This window comes from Sceloporus undulatus, chromosome 5, assembly GCF_019175285.1.
Source record: "Sceloporus undulatus isolate JIND9_A2432 ecotype Alabama chromosome 5, SceUnd_v1.1, whole genome shotgun sequence".
NCBI classification, from domain to species: Eukaryota; Metazoa; Chordata; class Lepidosauria; order Squamata; family Phrynosomatidae; genus Sceloporus; species Sceloporus undulatus.
The window spans coordinates 72,943,727-72,957,374 of record NC_056526.1 but is presented as its reverse complement, the minus strand read 5'-3'; the positions used below and the strand labels follow the sequence as shown (position 1 = coordinate 72,957,374).

The following is a 13,648-nucleotide window of genomic DNA, read 5'->3' as shown; positions in this document are numbered from 1 at the left end:
GATGTCATAAATGTATTTAGTACCAGCTCACAACAAAATAGCAACAACAACAGCATGAATCCTCTTGCTAGCAGCAACAGCTGTTTTATGGTGAATCTACATCTGCAAAAAGCCCACTAATTCAATGAGTTTCCTGTACCATGGGCTCATCAAAAGGACTAAGGCCAATACATTTTCACCTATTTCTTCCTTTATCCTGATGTCCAAAGGCATCCAAAATTATGAACAATGGTGTTTTTTTTAAAAAAAAATCAGTTACCAAACCATATAGCAAAAGATAATATTTTTAAAATATTACCAATACATCCATATAGTGGAACAACTACAAATTTACCAAAAAAGTGTTTGCTTTTTTAAAAGCCACATGGCATAGACATAACTTGCATGGGTTAGGTTCTCCCTGCCCTGCCCCCCCAACCACCCGTCGCAGATGGCAAAAAACCAGGGGTGAAAGAAGCAGGGCAGGGCAGGGCAGAACCTAACCCATGTAGATGGGGAGGGTCCACTATATAAATATGTCACAGAGGGAAAACCATGCATGTTTACTTAAAGCTAGAGCAGTCAAGTGTGCTTTGTCATTCAGCCTAAATATAATGTCAGCTTACAAGGTTTTGCTGGGGGATCCTCATGTGCTGTTGAATAATATGGGCTGTGGCAATCCATGGGCAGTCCCCAGCCAGTCAGTGGAAAGGTTTCACTGTATAGTTAAGGCATTCCTTAGTTAGTTCATGCATTCCAGATATCCCACAAGGCTCTCTATGTGAGCAAGGACATTCCTGTTAAATTCTAGGGGGGTGTCCCTAATATGCACAGTGATTTTGAGTTTTATGCATTTTGCAGCATACTCCTTTGGGCACATGTCTCTATTTATTTGATGCAGAGGTTGGTATTGCCTTCCTCCATAACAAAGGAAGCCCCTCAGCATCTGGATCTACCAAAGAATCACTGCTGCCCCTCATAACAATTCCATGCCTGGATGAGAGTGGTAGGAAATGGAAGATGATGTTTTATGTCCGTGGATAGACATAAAATGAATGTCTTATCCACTGAGACCTCTGGAGGGCCCCAGCAGAGCTCAGTGGAGGATGTAATAATTTTTCATCTGGCTAGGAGGAAATAGCCAGATATCTCTGATCTTCCACCTCTCACTAAGCATGGAATAGCCAGCGTGGTGGTGGTGGCCTGCAGCAACTCTTACAATAACTCTTACGACGGAGTCGCTGAATGGCCAGCTGTAGCATAGATCTGCACACAGAACTACTGAACTGTGCTGGACCATACAGGATTGTGGCCATTGTTACTACGTGCAAAGACTAATTGCTTTTGTGAATAATGGCAGCCAAAGGATTAGACTTGATTGTTCCTTTTTCTATGTATCATTTAGTAAGATCATGATTATGATATTATTGCATAATAGTGTATTGTTACACACTATAACAAATGGCCATAATACTTGTATTATTTACATTTGTCTTTAGTTTTAAATAACACATTTTAAATAATAATAATAATAAAGATGTTGATTCCAATACATTGCTTAATTCAATGCATTTTTTAAAAGCACTTTAGATGCCCAGAGCAAAAAACTGGAAACTTGATATAACTCACTGGATTAGAGAGCTCATGTTTGAAGTCAGTTGTTTGAGAATATAATGAATTTGTTTATTTTTCAGTTAAATTCATGCTACATCCTGATATCCAGATTTTCACTAAGACATTTAAGATTAATCAGACTGTGGAGCAAATCAAGATGTACTTTGTAAAGCGATTAAAAATACCACTGGACCTACTGCAAATTATGCTGATAGGTATGTATTATCTGGTAGTAAGAACCCCTGTTTCTCTTTGGATCTGTAAATTTAATCATGAAGTGAACCCATACGATAATTGAATGCTGCTCAGTAGAACCAACTGGGGTTTTGAGGTGTAGAGATGAGCAACAACAGGAGTCTTTATACTTGGAGAAGAAGCCATCTTTAGGTAAACATGATCCCAAGGAGACTGAAACAGTAGAAACAGTTGATGCCACAAAGGTGATTCAAAGAAGCACAGTGAGAAGACTCCCAGCCAACAAAGAGCTGGGATTAGGGACTGTTGTATTGTTATTAACTCTCCACTGGAATTCACATGTGGAGGCCTGTCACCATTCGTTATTACCGTGTTATGGCATCACACTTTAGGAAGACACTACTGTTTGAGAACTCCCACTCTACCTTCTACAAGATAAATGTAGAAAAGGGGAAATCTATGCAGTTTTACAAGCTAAAATGTCAGCGGCTGACATACACACTAAGTTGTAATGATATGACCCTACCTGTGATATTAAGATCTTCAAGGGAAGCCCTTTTTTCAGTCTCACCTCCTTCCCAGCTATGTTTGTGGTAACACAGGAGAAGATCTTATCAGTGGCTGCTCCCCTGCTTTGGAACTTCCTCCATAGAAGCTAGGATAACTCCCTCCTTGCTATCTTCCCATCAGCATATGAAAACATTTCTATTCAACAGTGGAATATGCTGCCTCAGAGGGTGGTGGAATCTCTCTCTGGAGATTTTTAAACAGGCTGGATGGCCATCTGTTGGGAATGTTTTGATTGTATATTCTTGCATGGTAGGAGTTGGACTGGATGGCTCTAGGAGTCTCTTTCAACTCTGTAATTCTAGGCTTTTTAACAAAAACCCACTGTATGATCTTGTATGATCACACTCTCTCTGTCTCAGAGAGAACCCCTCTGAAGAAACTTGCCAAGAAAACCCTATGATAGATTTGCCTTAGGGTGGTCAAAAGTAAAAAAATGACTTGGAGGCACGCAACAACAAGAAGAATAAGCAGTTTTAATGGTATGCTTTTTTGTTGATTTTTATCTTTTAATTGATTGGTTTTAAAGTGTTTAAATTCAATAGATTGCTGCATTGTATTTTAACAGTAATGTTTTACATATTTTACTTATGTTTCTATAAATATTTTTATCTGTCTTTCAACTTTTGTATGCTGCTTGAGTTGCAACACCGGGGAAAGGGCAGGATATAAATGAAACAACAAAAACAGGAATGACACCATCAGCTTTCCTAGAATTCTTTTCTTTCTAAAGAAACACATGGATGCTCTTTTTATTTTATATGAAATCTAATAATCTGTATATTTATTTTTAGGGAGAATAAGTGACAATAAAGAGACTTTATGGGATCTTGGTGCTCATCCTTATGGGACCATCCAAGTTGATATGTTCTCATTGGATGAAGAAAATTTTCCAATCAAAGCATATAAACTCCTACAGGAATTCTACATGGCTGACGTTATAACTGTTAGAGTACAAACTGGTAAACACATGCATTTCAAATATACATTCTAGTTTATTCTAATAAAGTGTTATTCTTGCATTCTTGCTGGGTAGTCAAATACCATCCTGTAAATAATTTAACAAGACTGATTTTATCTGAACAGATCCAGATACATTCCAGAACATAGACGTAGAGATTAAAAGGCCTACCTTTGAGAAACCATTTCTGGGTGGATTTAGACATAAGGAAACAGGCATTGAATATCATAATGCAGGATCACAGACAGATCCAAAGAAACGTCCAGAGAAAGGATATGAAGAATTCTGTAGGTCAACACAGGTATGTTTGCAAAGAAATAAAATAAGGCTAATGTGAAAATGGAAAACAAAACAAAACAAAAAACCCTGCTTCAGAAGCTTTCACCATTAGATGGGTTATTCTTTCTTAATTGATTCATAAAGTAAGTTTTCAATCATTTTAATTTGTGGAGAGAAAGAGCCCAACATTTGTAGCACAGGATATTTTATATAATTTGAGGATTAATATTTAAAATTTTCATTCCTAGACAGTTTTTGAGAGAAGAAAGCTACAACAGACAAGAAATACGACTTCTACTCAGATGACAAAAATTGGAGTCTATGTGTCAAATATCACTGATAAACTTATAGAACCAAAAACGTATGTGACAGCTGATGAATATCATGAACGACGACTTAAGGCAGTAAGTGTTGATCAAGTTGCAATCTTTAAAGCAGCAGATTAAGATCTATTTTAAGGCTGCAAGGATTATGAATTTGTGACCTACAAATAATTCAGCTGTAACACATTGTGCACCTGTTGATAATAAACTCTGTAGAACATAGAAATATTTTTGGGTAAATATTGTTAATATCAGACTGTTAAGCCTACATCTGCACTAGACTTTTCTGTACTTTCATTTCAGAATTTTAGTCCCACATTTCTATTCAGTGTAATCATGTATTGCTGATAGGTAATACATCTCTTTAAAAGATGTTCAGCTTATCTTAACTATTTTCATCACTTAAAACATTTGCTAGTCTGTTATAAATGATTTTCTGGGGGGGGAAACTTAGCAAATTTCATATTGAAATATTATTGTGAAATATGGTAGGATTTTAAGGCCCTTGACACATACTGACTAACCCTCTTTTTCTTTTCTCTTCTTCCATCACCCCCTTTACAGACAATTGTAATACAAACCTATTACCGGCGATGGCTAGCAAAGAATTTAGTCGAAAAACTAAGAGAACAACTGAGGCTGAGACTAGAATGGGAAGAAGAAGAAGAAAGAAGGAAACAGAGAGAGAGGGCAGAAAGGCTGCTAAAGGAGTATAATCGAAGGCTATATCCTAGAACAAAGGATGATTTTGAATTACTTTATCATGCTTTAGAATGTAAGTTGCTTTAAGAAATGCATATAAAATGAAAACTACAATCTTTTAATAGTCAGATATAAGTGTATTTAGGGCCTTTATATTATTGGATTGCGGACCAGAAGATTTTATGTGAGACCATACCTACTGTGACGAAGCCATTGTCAAACTGGGATGTCTCATACAGTTCAGTGAAATTGGTAAACTCTTAAATGGGGATTTTAGGAACTCTGGTTGTTCATTTTTTCCAAAGCCTAGCATGGACTCAGTCTTGTGATGTTGTAAAGGCATGTTCTGTTTTAACATATGCATTATATGATAGAATCCTTTGTACAGTGGCTACTTGATTGTAAATTAACCTCAGATATAAGTCAAAGGCAAGTTTTGGGGCCAGAATTAAGGATTTTGATATGACCAGTGGTTAAATTGAGGTTAAAACTTAGGGGTGTGTAACAAAGGATGTAAAGGATGAAGTAAAGGGAAATGATGCCAAAGAACTTACAAAATTCCAGCAGGCATAGCTGTTTGTGCTCATCCTAAACAGCTGGATGGATGAGGCAGGAACTATGGTAAATGGTGGCTGTGCAATATGTGGGGGAGGCAAAGGTAGGGATAAGAAAATGCACACATGTCAAAAAGGTTGAAAAGGCAAAGCAAAGCAAACAGTGACTATGGGCTCATTCAAACCAGCATTTTTGTGCTAAGTAGATCAGGGGAGATTTGATGATGCAATACTGTATCAAAGTTCCCACTACATTTACTCTAATTGAATCTCTCCATGGCAGTTTAACTCCATTGAATTTCATATTACAATTTGTATTGATTTAAAATGGAACCGAATTTTGATCGTTCTTTGGGTTTTTTTTAACTGTCAATCATATTATGTGGATCTATGTCACACTGTTTGGGCAAATCCCCCTCCCCCTGTCAGCCTCAGAGGATGGCAATGGCAAGCCCATCAGAACAACCGTTGGCATGAAAACCTGGGATAGGTTAGCCTTGGGGGGAGTCACACTCTCTCAGCCAAGAAAACCCCCAGGTTTAAATGTGGGGTATTATTGCAATATAACATGTGTGAGAGAGCTTTAGTTTGCACAAACTTGGGAGCAGAGTCTGTTGTGGAAAAACAATCCCTAACCCCCAGAGCCAGTGATAGATTTTTTTAAAAAAAAATTCAAGCAAATCCTGCACACCTTTTTCATACTGATGACGCGAGTATTTAAAGGTGCTGCCTGCTGTAACTATGCAATAGCAAAAATGCATAAACTGTCATTTTTTGTTAAAATACACTGTCTAATGATGTTGCCAGGAGACTATCCTCCCTGCCTTTGGCTTTGGTTGCAGGGAGAGAACAAGGGATGGGCATGATCCGGCTCTTGCACATTAACCCTCCTTTCCTGTGTTCCAAATTGAATCGACAGCAAGTTCCCATTCTCAGCTGGTAGAAAAAGAGTGGTTCTTTTGGAAAGATGCACTGAAATGCCCGGTTCCAACAGAACTGGTTTAAGGGGGCTTTGTGCCCTCCCCTCCAGAATTCGGGTAGGAAAAACCGGTGCCAGTGGGAATGATCCCCTTTTTAAACGGCCCCATACAGACTGCCAAAATAAAGCTGCTTTAGGTCACTTTGGAGGTGATGCATGCATGCTAAGAGCTGTGGCAAAGCTGCGCTCCAGTCCTTAGGACTGGATCGTAGCTTTGGCGTGGCTTCCGTAAAAGTTACGTGAAGCAATTTTATTTTGGCCTGTCTGTATTGGGCCTACATCTCCATCTAAATCACTGTAACCATTTGGGATTGTAATCATTTGGCACACTGATGACCTCTTTTCCTTTTGCAGCATGGCGAGCTGGAACATCAGCTACTTAACTTGGTTCATCTGAGATGGAATTCTGAGTGCTTTTTATTCCCCATCTCATGCGTCTTTGTATGTCATGTATGCCATGGAGATGCATGTTTGATGTTTCTTCAAAGATACATCTGGACATCAAGTATCTGAGCAACTTAATCATGCATTTCTGTGAACAATCGGGGAAGAGAAACCCAAGGTCTCTCAAAGAGTTAATTTAAGCCCAATCAGTCTGGCAGAGAATCTTCTGAGATTAAAAAGCTAAAAATTATATTGATTTGCCCCGATGAAAGACCTGCATTCAAAATGTATATAATGCATTGCTATTTAAATAATCCCTGCAATAGAATCTTTGTGTTTGTTGGTTAGTAATAACCCTGCATTAATGCAAGCATAGCTTTTCTCCCACCCACTTTTTTTTTAAAAAAATAGCTCCATTAATAGAAATCGGGTTTCATATCAGGCTTTGTGTATATTATGAGCCATTTTCCAGAACTGTATTCAGAGTTTGTTTGCTGTTCCAGGTGGGAGATTGGTCTGGATGACTCTTGAATGAACTGAAAGGGCACCTTTGAAGCTGCTCCTGAAGAGCACTTTCACTTTTGTGTAGGCAGCACATCTCATCTGAAGCTGTATGTAAGAACTGACTCATATTCAGCTTCTAATGTAAAATGAAAGAGCACTGAATTGTCTGGACTCAGATTACTACCTGGCTTCTGCCTGTTTCATGGTCCCACTATATTGTTTGTTTCTGGTTTTGTTTGTTGTTGACTGGTTGCTTCTCCATAGAGTAACTGGTTGGCACTTTTATATACAAGTGCTTAGAGATTCTAGGAAGTACTTTTTCACCTCCTGCTAGGACAACTTTCACATTCTTGTAGTGTCATGCTACTTTGCTGTAACAGCAATCTGATGCGTTTATTGTCCTCCAGAGCTTTGTGAAGGGCATGGCTACTGAACACAACAGGAGGAGTTTGTTACATGGCTTCAACTGTACAACTAAAAGGTTTTGAAATATATGGCATGATTTTGTAGTGAAAAAATGAAAGAAAAAAATATAGTCAAAGAAATTCAAGTCATTTCAGGAAACGAAAAGCATTACACCATATGAGTTGGGGGGAATGTTAGTTCTCTTTTAAATATGAGTTTGCTGTATCAAAAGGCAAAGAAAGTAGTCATTCACAAAACTGTATGTGTGATTGCATTTAAATGCATAGTGCTACTGAAGAACAATTTTACAAGCCGCAATACTGTACAGCACCAAAGCCTCTGAGCTTGAATGGCCGAGCTGAGGTGATGGTTCATAATGTTCAGTTGTTCAAGGAAGATTTGTAGATATGGTTCTTTGAGGAAAGGGAAAATTGCTGTACTAATTTGATTGTGAATTGTGAATGCAAAGCTGTGCATAGGGCAAAGAAGCTGAAGTTGAAGTATGAAGCATAGATTCTGTGGTGATATGAGAGAACGATTTGCAGGATAGATAGGAAAGGGTAGAGCAACTTCTGTTGCCACATTAGCTTCCACTCAGCACTTGTACCTCATACCCTTAAAGCTGACATACGCATGGGCCAAATACTGTAATGCAGCTTTTGGCCACTTTGGGAGCATGGTGTTTACATCATGCACACACCCCAAAGTGGCTGAAAGCTGCTCCGAGACTGAGTTAAGGGAATAAAAGCTGGTTTGGGATCACTGTGACAGCCTGCTTTTGAAGCAGTTGGCACAGTCCTGGCATAGCTGGAGCAGATGGAGGCTGCTCCTGCTGGGCTATCTACTTGACCCCAATGAATGAAAGTGGATCAGAATATTGACTTAAGCTAACTAGTCAATATCTGACGGCAGGCATCAAGCATAACTGATTTGTTTTTAATGCCGTATACAATAATAGAAGCAAATGCAATTAATCTTAATTGAAATCTTTTCACATACATTATTTTCTTGTAAGTCTTACAACAATCCTGTAAGGCAGTGCTACTCAAAGTGATGGTTATTTGACATGTGCAGATCCCAAACCATCAGCTGCTGGTTCCTGGGGAGTTTCCAGGAAAGAAATAGACAACTGTAGCCAGTGGACATGAATACATTCATAGAATCATAAAATCATAGAATTGGAAGAGACTACAAGGGCCATCCAGTCTAACCCCCTGCCATGCAGGAACTCACAATCACAGCATCCCTGTCAGATGGCCATCCAGCCTCTGTTTAAAAATTCAAAGAAAGAGACTCCGCTATACTCTGAGGGAGTGTGTTCTATTGTTAAAAAGCTCTTACTGTCAGGAAGTTCCTCCTAATGTTGAGCTGGAATCTCTTTGACCTTGACATTATTGGTCCCTGGCACATTAGAAAGGAAACATTGGCAGTCCTCCTCATTGCATAGTTTAAGAATCACACTAGCCTTATCAGGTTGCTCCTGAGGGTTTAAATCTTCTGGTAATCCTCAAATGTATTCCTTTTAGGAGAAGGGAATGTGACAACCTCATGGTAGTGCTGGAAAAGGCTTGGTGGAAAAATGAGACATTTTGCTGCTTCTTGTTCACCTAAAAAAACACCACACGGTTTGAGAGAAGGAATGGGGAATCTTACTAATGTTACACTAAGTCTTAGAGCAGAAATGGGAGAGACAAACCAATGTAGTCACTCTGGCACAATTAAGATCTGAGAAGACTCTGAAATGATGACAGCCTCCCAGATGTTCATGACCCATCTGGCCATCTTGATGGACATAGCTGTATGTGCTGCACAGATTGTCCCGCATTCCTTCCCATCACCTGTATTGAACACAGATTCAAAGGTTGGACCAGTCATCTTCTCAGCATAGACTAATGGGGGCTGAATTGCCATCTTGTCTTGCAAGACTCTCTGAAATTTGTATGCAAAGGGGGTGTTGTAGCACCTTTGATACTAACTGGGGGGAAAAAAGAAGTTGGTAGCATGAGCTTTCATAGACTTGCAGCCCTGATTATGTATGTCACAGTGCATGGCAGTGGTAAGATTTGATCAGGGATTTCATAGCCTTTTCAGCTGCCCTTTTACAGCATCTCATAAATCAGTTAAATAATACCAACCTACTGCTGGCTAGCAAATAGAGTTCTAAAATGAAGCCAGTTTCAGGGAATCTGTTTTGAAAATCCATTTCTTTTTCACAAGGAATGACTGTTTTTCTTTGCTTATGCTGCCCTCTTGTAGGTCTGAGAAACCTGTTTAGACTTCTGCTATGTTGAATAAGAATAGCATCTATTTATTGCTAAATCAAGCAAGATGATTGCTGAAATATTTAGAATGAAAAATGGTCCTCATAATTCTCTTCTCTCTGATGCTTCCTGATACATGCTGAACAATTATCAATATGAGATACATATAAATGATTGCTGATCAGTGGAATAAAAATATAAAAAGAAGAAATTTTATAGGCAGGGTTTTCAGATTGGTAAGATTTTTGTTTCTCTCCTAAAATTTTTAGAACTATGTAGAGGCTATGAACTTGAAGATTTGGGCAATACAGTGCTGAGGATGTCCCCTGAGTTGACATTGACTCTTGGTGACCCTTTGTATGAGATATCTCCAAAACTCCTTGTCTCCCACTGCTCTGCTTAAGTGTTTTAGATTTATTCCCATGACTTCCCTAGTTGAGTCTAGCCATCTGGCATGTGGTCTTCCTCTCTTTCTACCTCTCTTTCTACTACCCTCTATCTTTCCTAGCATTATTGTCATTTCTAAGTGAGTTGTGCTTTCTCATGATGTGGCCAAAGTATACCAGCCTCAATTTAATCATCTTGGCTTCTAGGGGCATTTCATCCTTGATCCGTTCAAGAACTCATTTGTTTGTCTTTTTGACTGCCCACGGCATTCTCAGCACTCTTCTCCAGCACCACATATCAAATGAGTTAATTTTCTTTATATCAGGTTTTTTCACTGCCCACATTTCACATCTATACATAGTGATGGGGAATACCATGGCTTGGATCATTCAACTTTAGTGCTCAGTTGTATATCTTTGCTCTTGTTATTTCATCATTGCCCTTCCCATTCCTAGTCTTCTTATCTCTTGACTGCACTTTCTGTTATGATCAATGTTTGATCCAAGGTGTGAGAAATCTTTTACTATTTCGTTTTCCTCATTGTCCAGGTTGAATTTATGTATGTCCTCTGTGGTCATTATCATTGGCAGGGTACAGACTGCCAAAAACAGGTGTCTTCCTGGCACCTATCTTTGCTCCGCAGGAGTGCCGCAGCAACCAAATTGCGCGGCGCTGCTACAGAGCAAATAAGGAGTGCCCGAAAGTAGCTCCTTTTTGTGGCACTGCAAAGAGACAGCTGTGATGTCACCGTTACACATCCCGTTTGGTGAGCGCGCTGCAGCTGTGGTGCCCTCGTCATGTGTGAGGGTTGCCAGGCGTGTGGGTGCTTTGTTACAGGTACCTGTTTCTTCCCATTTCCTCATGCTAATATCAACTAGGGGGAGGGATTTGCATTGGTAAATTATCTCTCTATGGTCCCAGTCCTGCTAATGGTATTTTTAAATGGTGTTGGAAGCTCCAGTCATAGAAATATCATGTTAATGTTTAGTTTCACTATGGATAGATGTAGCATCCTAAATTGACAGAATCTAAAGAGCTAAAGAGCTCCAGTTAAAACCATATTAAGAGCTCATTTAATTGAGTTTATCAGGCATTTTATGGCTGTAGCTGAAAAGTGGATTGCTATACTAGACAGTCATAAAGATTTCTTTGCATTTAACAAGCTAAGTAAACCTTAACTTTACAAAAAATATAATTGAAATGTACACACAAATGTAACCACATTGAACTGATTACACATCTTGTAATGGTATTTGCTTCAGTGTTACTTGGTTGCAGATTATTTTGAAAAGGATCCATGACTTCTTCTCAAACTGAAATTCAGACTATCACTATAAAAAAAGGGGTGTGTGTGTGTGTAAGCACCCAGAATTCAGTGATTGTGGGTTCCTTATTTGTGTATGTTACATTTTCTCCACAACATGCAGCGCAAGGATTTCCCTGATATTATTTTTGATATCTTTGCATCTACTTTTCTGACAGCACCAATATGGTATGTGTTGCTAGAGTGAAATGGTACTACCAAGGGAGCAGACAGGCTAGTCTTCTGATACAATAATTAGTTTATTCTACCTGGGTAGTTTAGCTTGAGTTTATCAATCAGACTGAAAGGTTCAGAATATTGTGTTCTTGTTCCTACTTTGGGATAATCTGCTAGTGCTGTCTCCTGCTGCTGTAGTATCATATGTAGAATAATAACATTCTTGGTTCCTGAAGGAGATTATTAACCTTGGCACCAACACCTAATTGGATAATTTATGCTCTTGTTCAAAGAATTTGTCACCTTTGCTAGTGTTTCAGTAATAGAATTTTCTGTTCTCATTTTAATAGACATTTAAATGATTAATCAGGCCTTGCAGTGTATAATAATAGCAGGCATCGGGATGCTGCAGAGGATAACACTCCACAAATACAGATGTTTATCTGTATTTGTGCCTGAACAGCAATCTTATTTTAGACCATGTAATATTCATACATTTCAGCAACTGCTCAGTGTATAGTCGGCCCTCCGTATCCAGATTCTTTATCCATGGATCCAACCATACTTGGCTTGAAAATATTCAAAATAAATATAAAAGCCAAAAACAAAACCTTGATTTGGCTATTTTATATAAGGAACACCATTTTACTACAGCATTGTATTCAATGGAACTTGATCATCCACATATTTTGATATGCATAGGGATCCTGGAACCAAACCTCATTGGATACCAAGGGCCCAGCGCATTTTAGTTTGCTGTTTATGAAATGATTTCACAGATTATTGCTTATATCTCCACAGCAAAATTTAGGGGACCCATCTTCTTCCCTTCACCACAGCCTACCCCATTCACCAGGGTCTCTTAGCCCCTCTGTGTAGCATTTTATGAAGTAGTAGGAGGCTGGTGAGGAGGCCAGGTTACAGATTCTCCTTCCACTTAGCCTTGTTGCACATGTCTGAAGTGGGGTCCAGCTGTGTGTAAACTGGTCTGAAGACTTCTTTGGAGCCACGTGACATATGTTTCACATCTGGATATTTATCACATCTGGATATTTATTTATTTATTTATTTATAATTTCTTTTTGGCACATAAACATGAGACTTCCTCTTGTCCGGGCATTTTAATTCCATCCAGAAGTTCTGAAGAAGTTTCCCAGAAGAAGGCGAAAAAGAGAAGGAGGAAAAAAAGAAAGAAAATTACCAGCATCCTTAAGACTAACTGATTTTTGTTTTAGCATGAGCCTTTATGGATATCAGTTTAATTCTTCAAATGCAGTACAGAACATTATTGCCTCGGGTTATTGAGCATATTTATACAGTTTTGGTAGTGGGATAGAATGTAATAGGATCTAGAAAGTCTCCTTCTCCCTTTCTCTGTCTGATGCTGTAACAGACCAATACAGCTACATCTTTGAAAACTCTCCTAAGAAGAGATGATCTGAAATGATAAATTACAACTGTTCACCAGATGTTATCTGACTGCAAGGCCTAGCACTTAAATCTTGTGATGCACATGCAACCCAGAATTCAGTCGCCTAAGGGCATGTGTGCCAAAAGTAACACAGGTGATAGAGATTTGTGACATGAGTCACCAGATGTAAGAAGAGTGGCTTGGGATTTGACTGTAAGATAACTCTAGAAGCCTGCTAAAATGCCTAGAGTCCCTGATCACTGGCCATGCTGGCTGATGCTTCTGAGGATTAAAATCCAAAAACATCTAGAGACACTAACTTTGGAACTTGACTTGTGGTCCATCCTACATAGGATATGTAGGAAATGAGTTGGGAGGCCCAGAGGTGTATGTACTATAGGGATGGAGTGCATTTCATATGCACATAGAATCTTTGGCTTTTTGGAGGTGTGCATTCTAAATAATTCTTCCTTTATCCTTATTTACTTTGTATGTTAAAGTCAATGGGAAAAATGGACAAGTATAGATAGATATAAATGTCAGCGAGTATTATAGAGTTCAGAAGCAAGCAATGCAGGACATATTCACGAACACACCTCCTAAGCTTAGAGTAAAGAAAGCACATAATCCCCTTTTATCACTGCTTAAGCACCTAGCTAACCT

At 38.8% G+C, this 13,648-nt stretch overlaps 1 protein-coding gene across 3 annotated transcripts in view; it reads left to right on the top strand.

Moving 5' to 3' along the window:
* Nucleotides 1-13,648, top strand: part of IQUB (IQ motif and ubiquitin domain containing) — a 48,378-nt gene that overhangs the window by 3,497 nt on the left and 31,233 nt on the right. For all 3 annotated transcript variants that reach the window (XM_042470645.1, XM_042470646.1, XM_042470644.1), the window contains 5 exons: nucleotides 1,674-1,808; nucleotides 3,150-3,317; nucleotides 3,442-3,617; nucleotides 3,844-3,999; nucleotides 4,483-4,693. In XM_042470645.1, coding sequence (XP_042326579.1) covers nucleotides 1,674-1,808; nucleotides 3,150-3,317; nucleotides 3,442-3,617; nucleotides 3,844-3,999; nucleotides 4,483-4,693 — 846 coding nt within the window. The remainder of the gene's footprint in view (nucleotides 1-1,673; nucleotides 1,809-3,149; nucleotides 3,318-3,441; nucleotides 3,618-3,843; nucleotides 4,000-4,482; nucleotides 4,694-13,648) is intronic.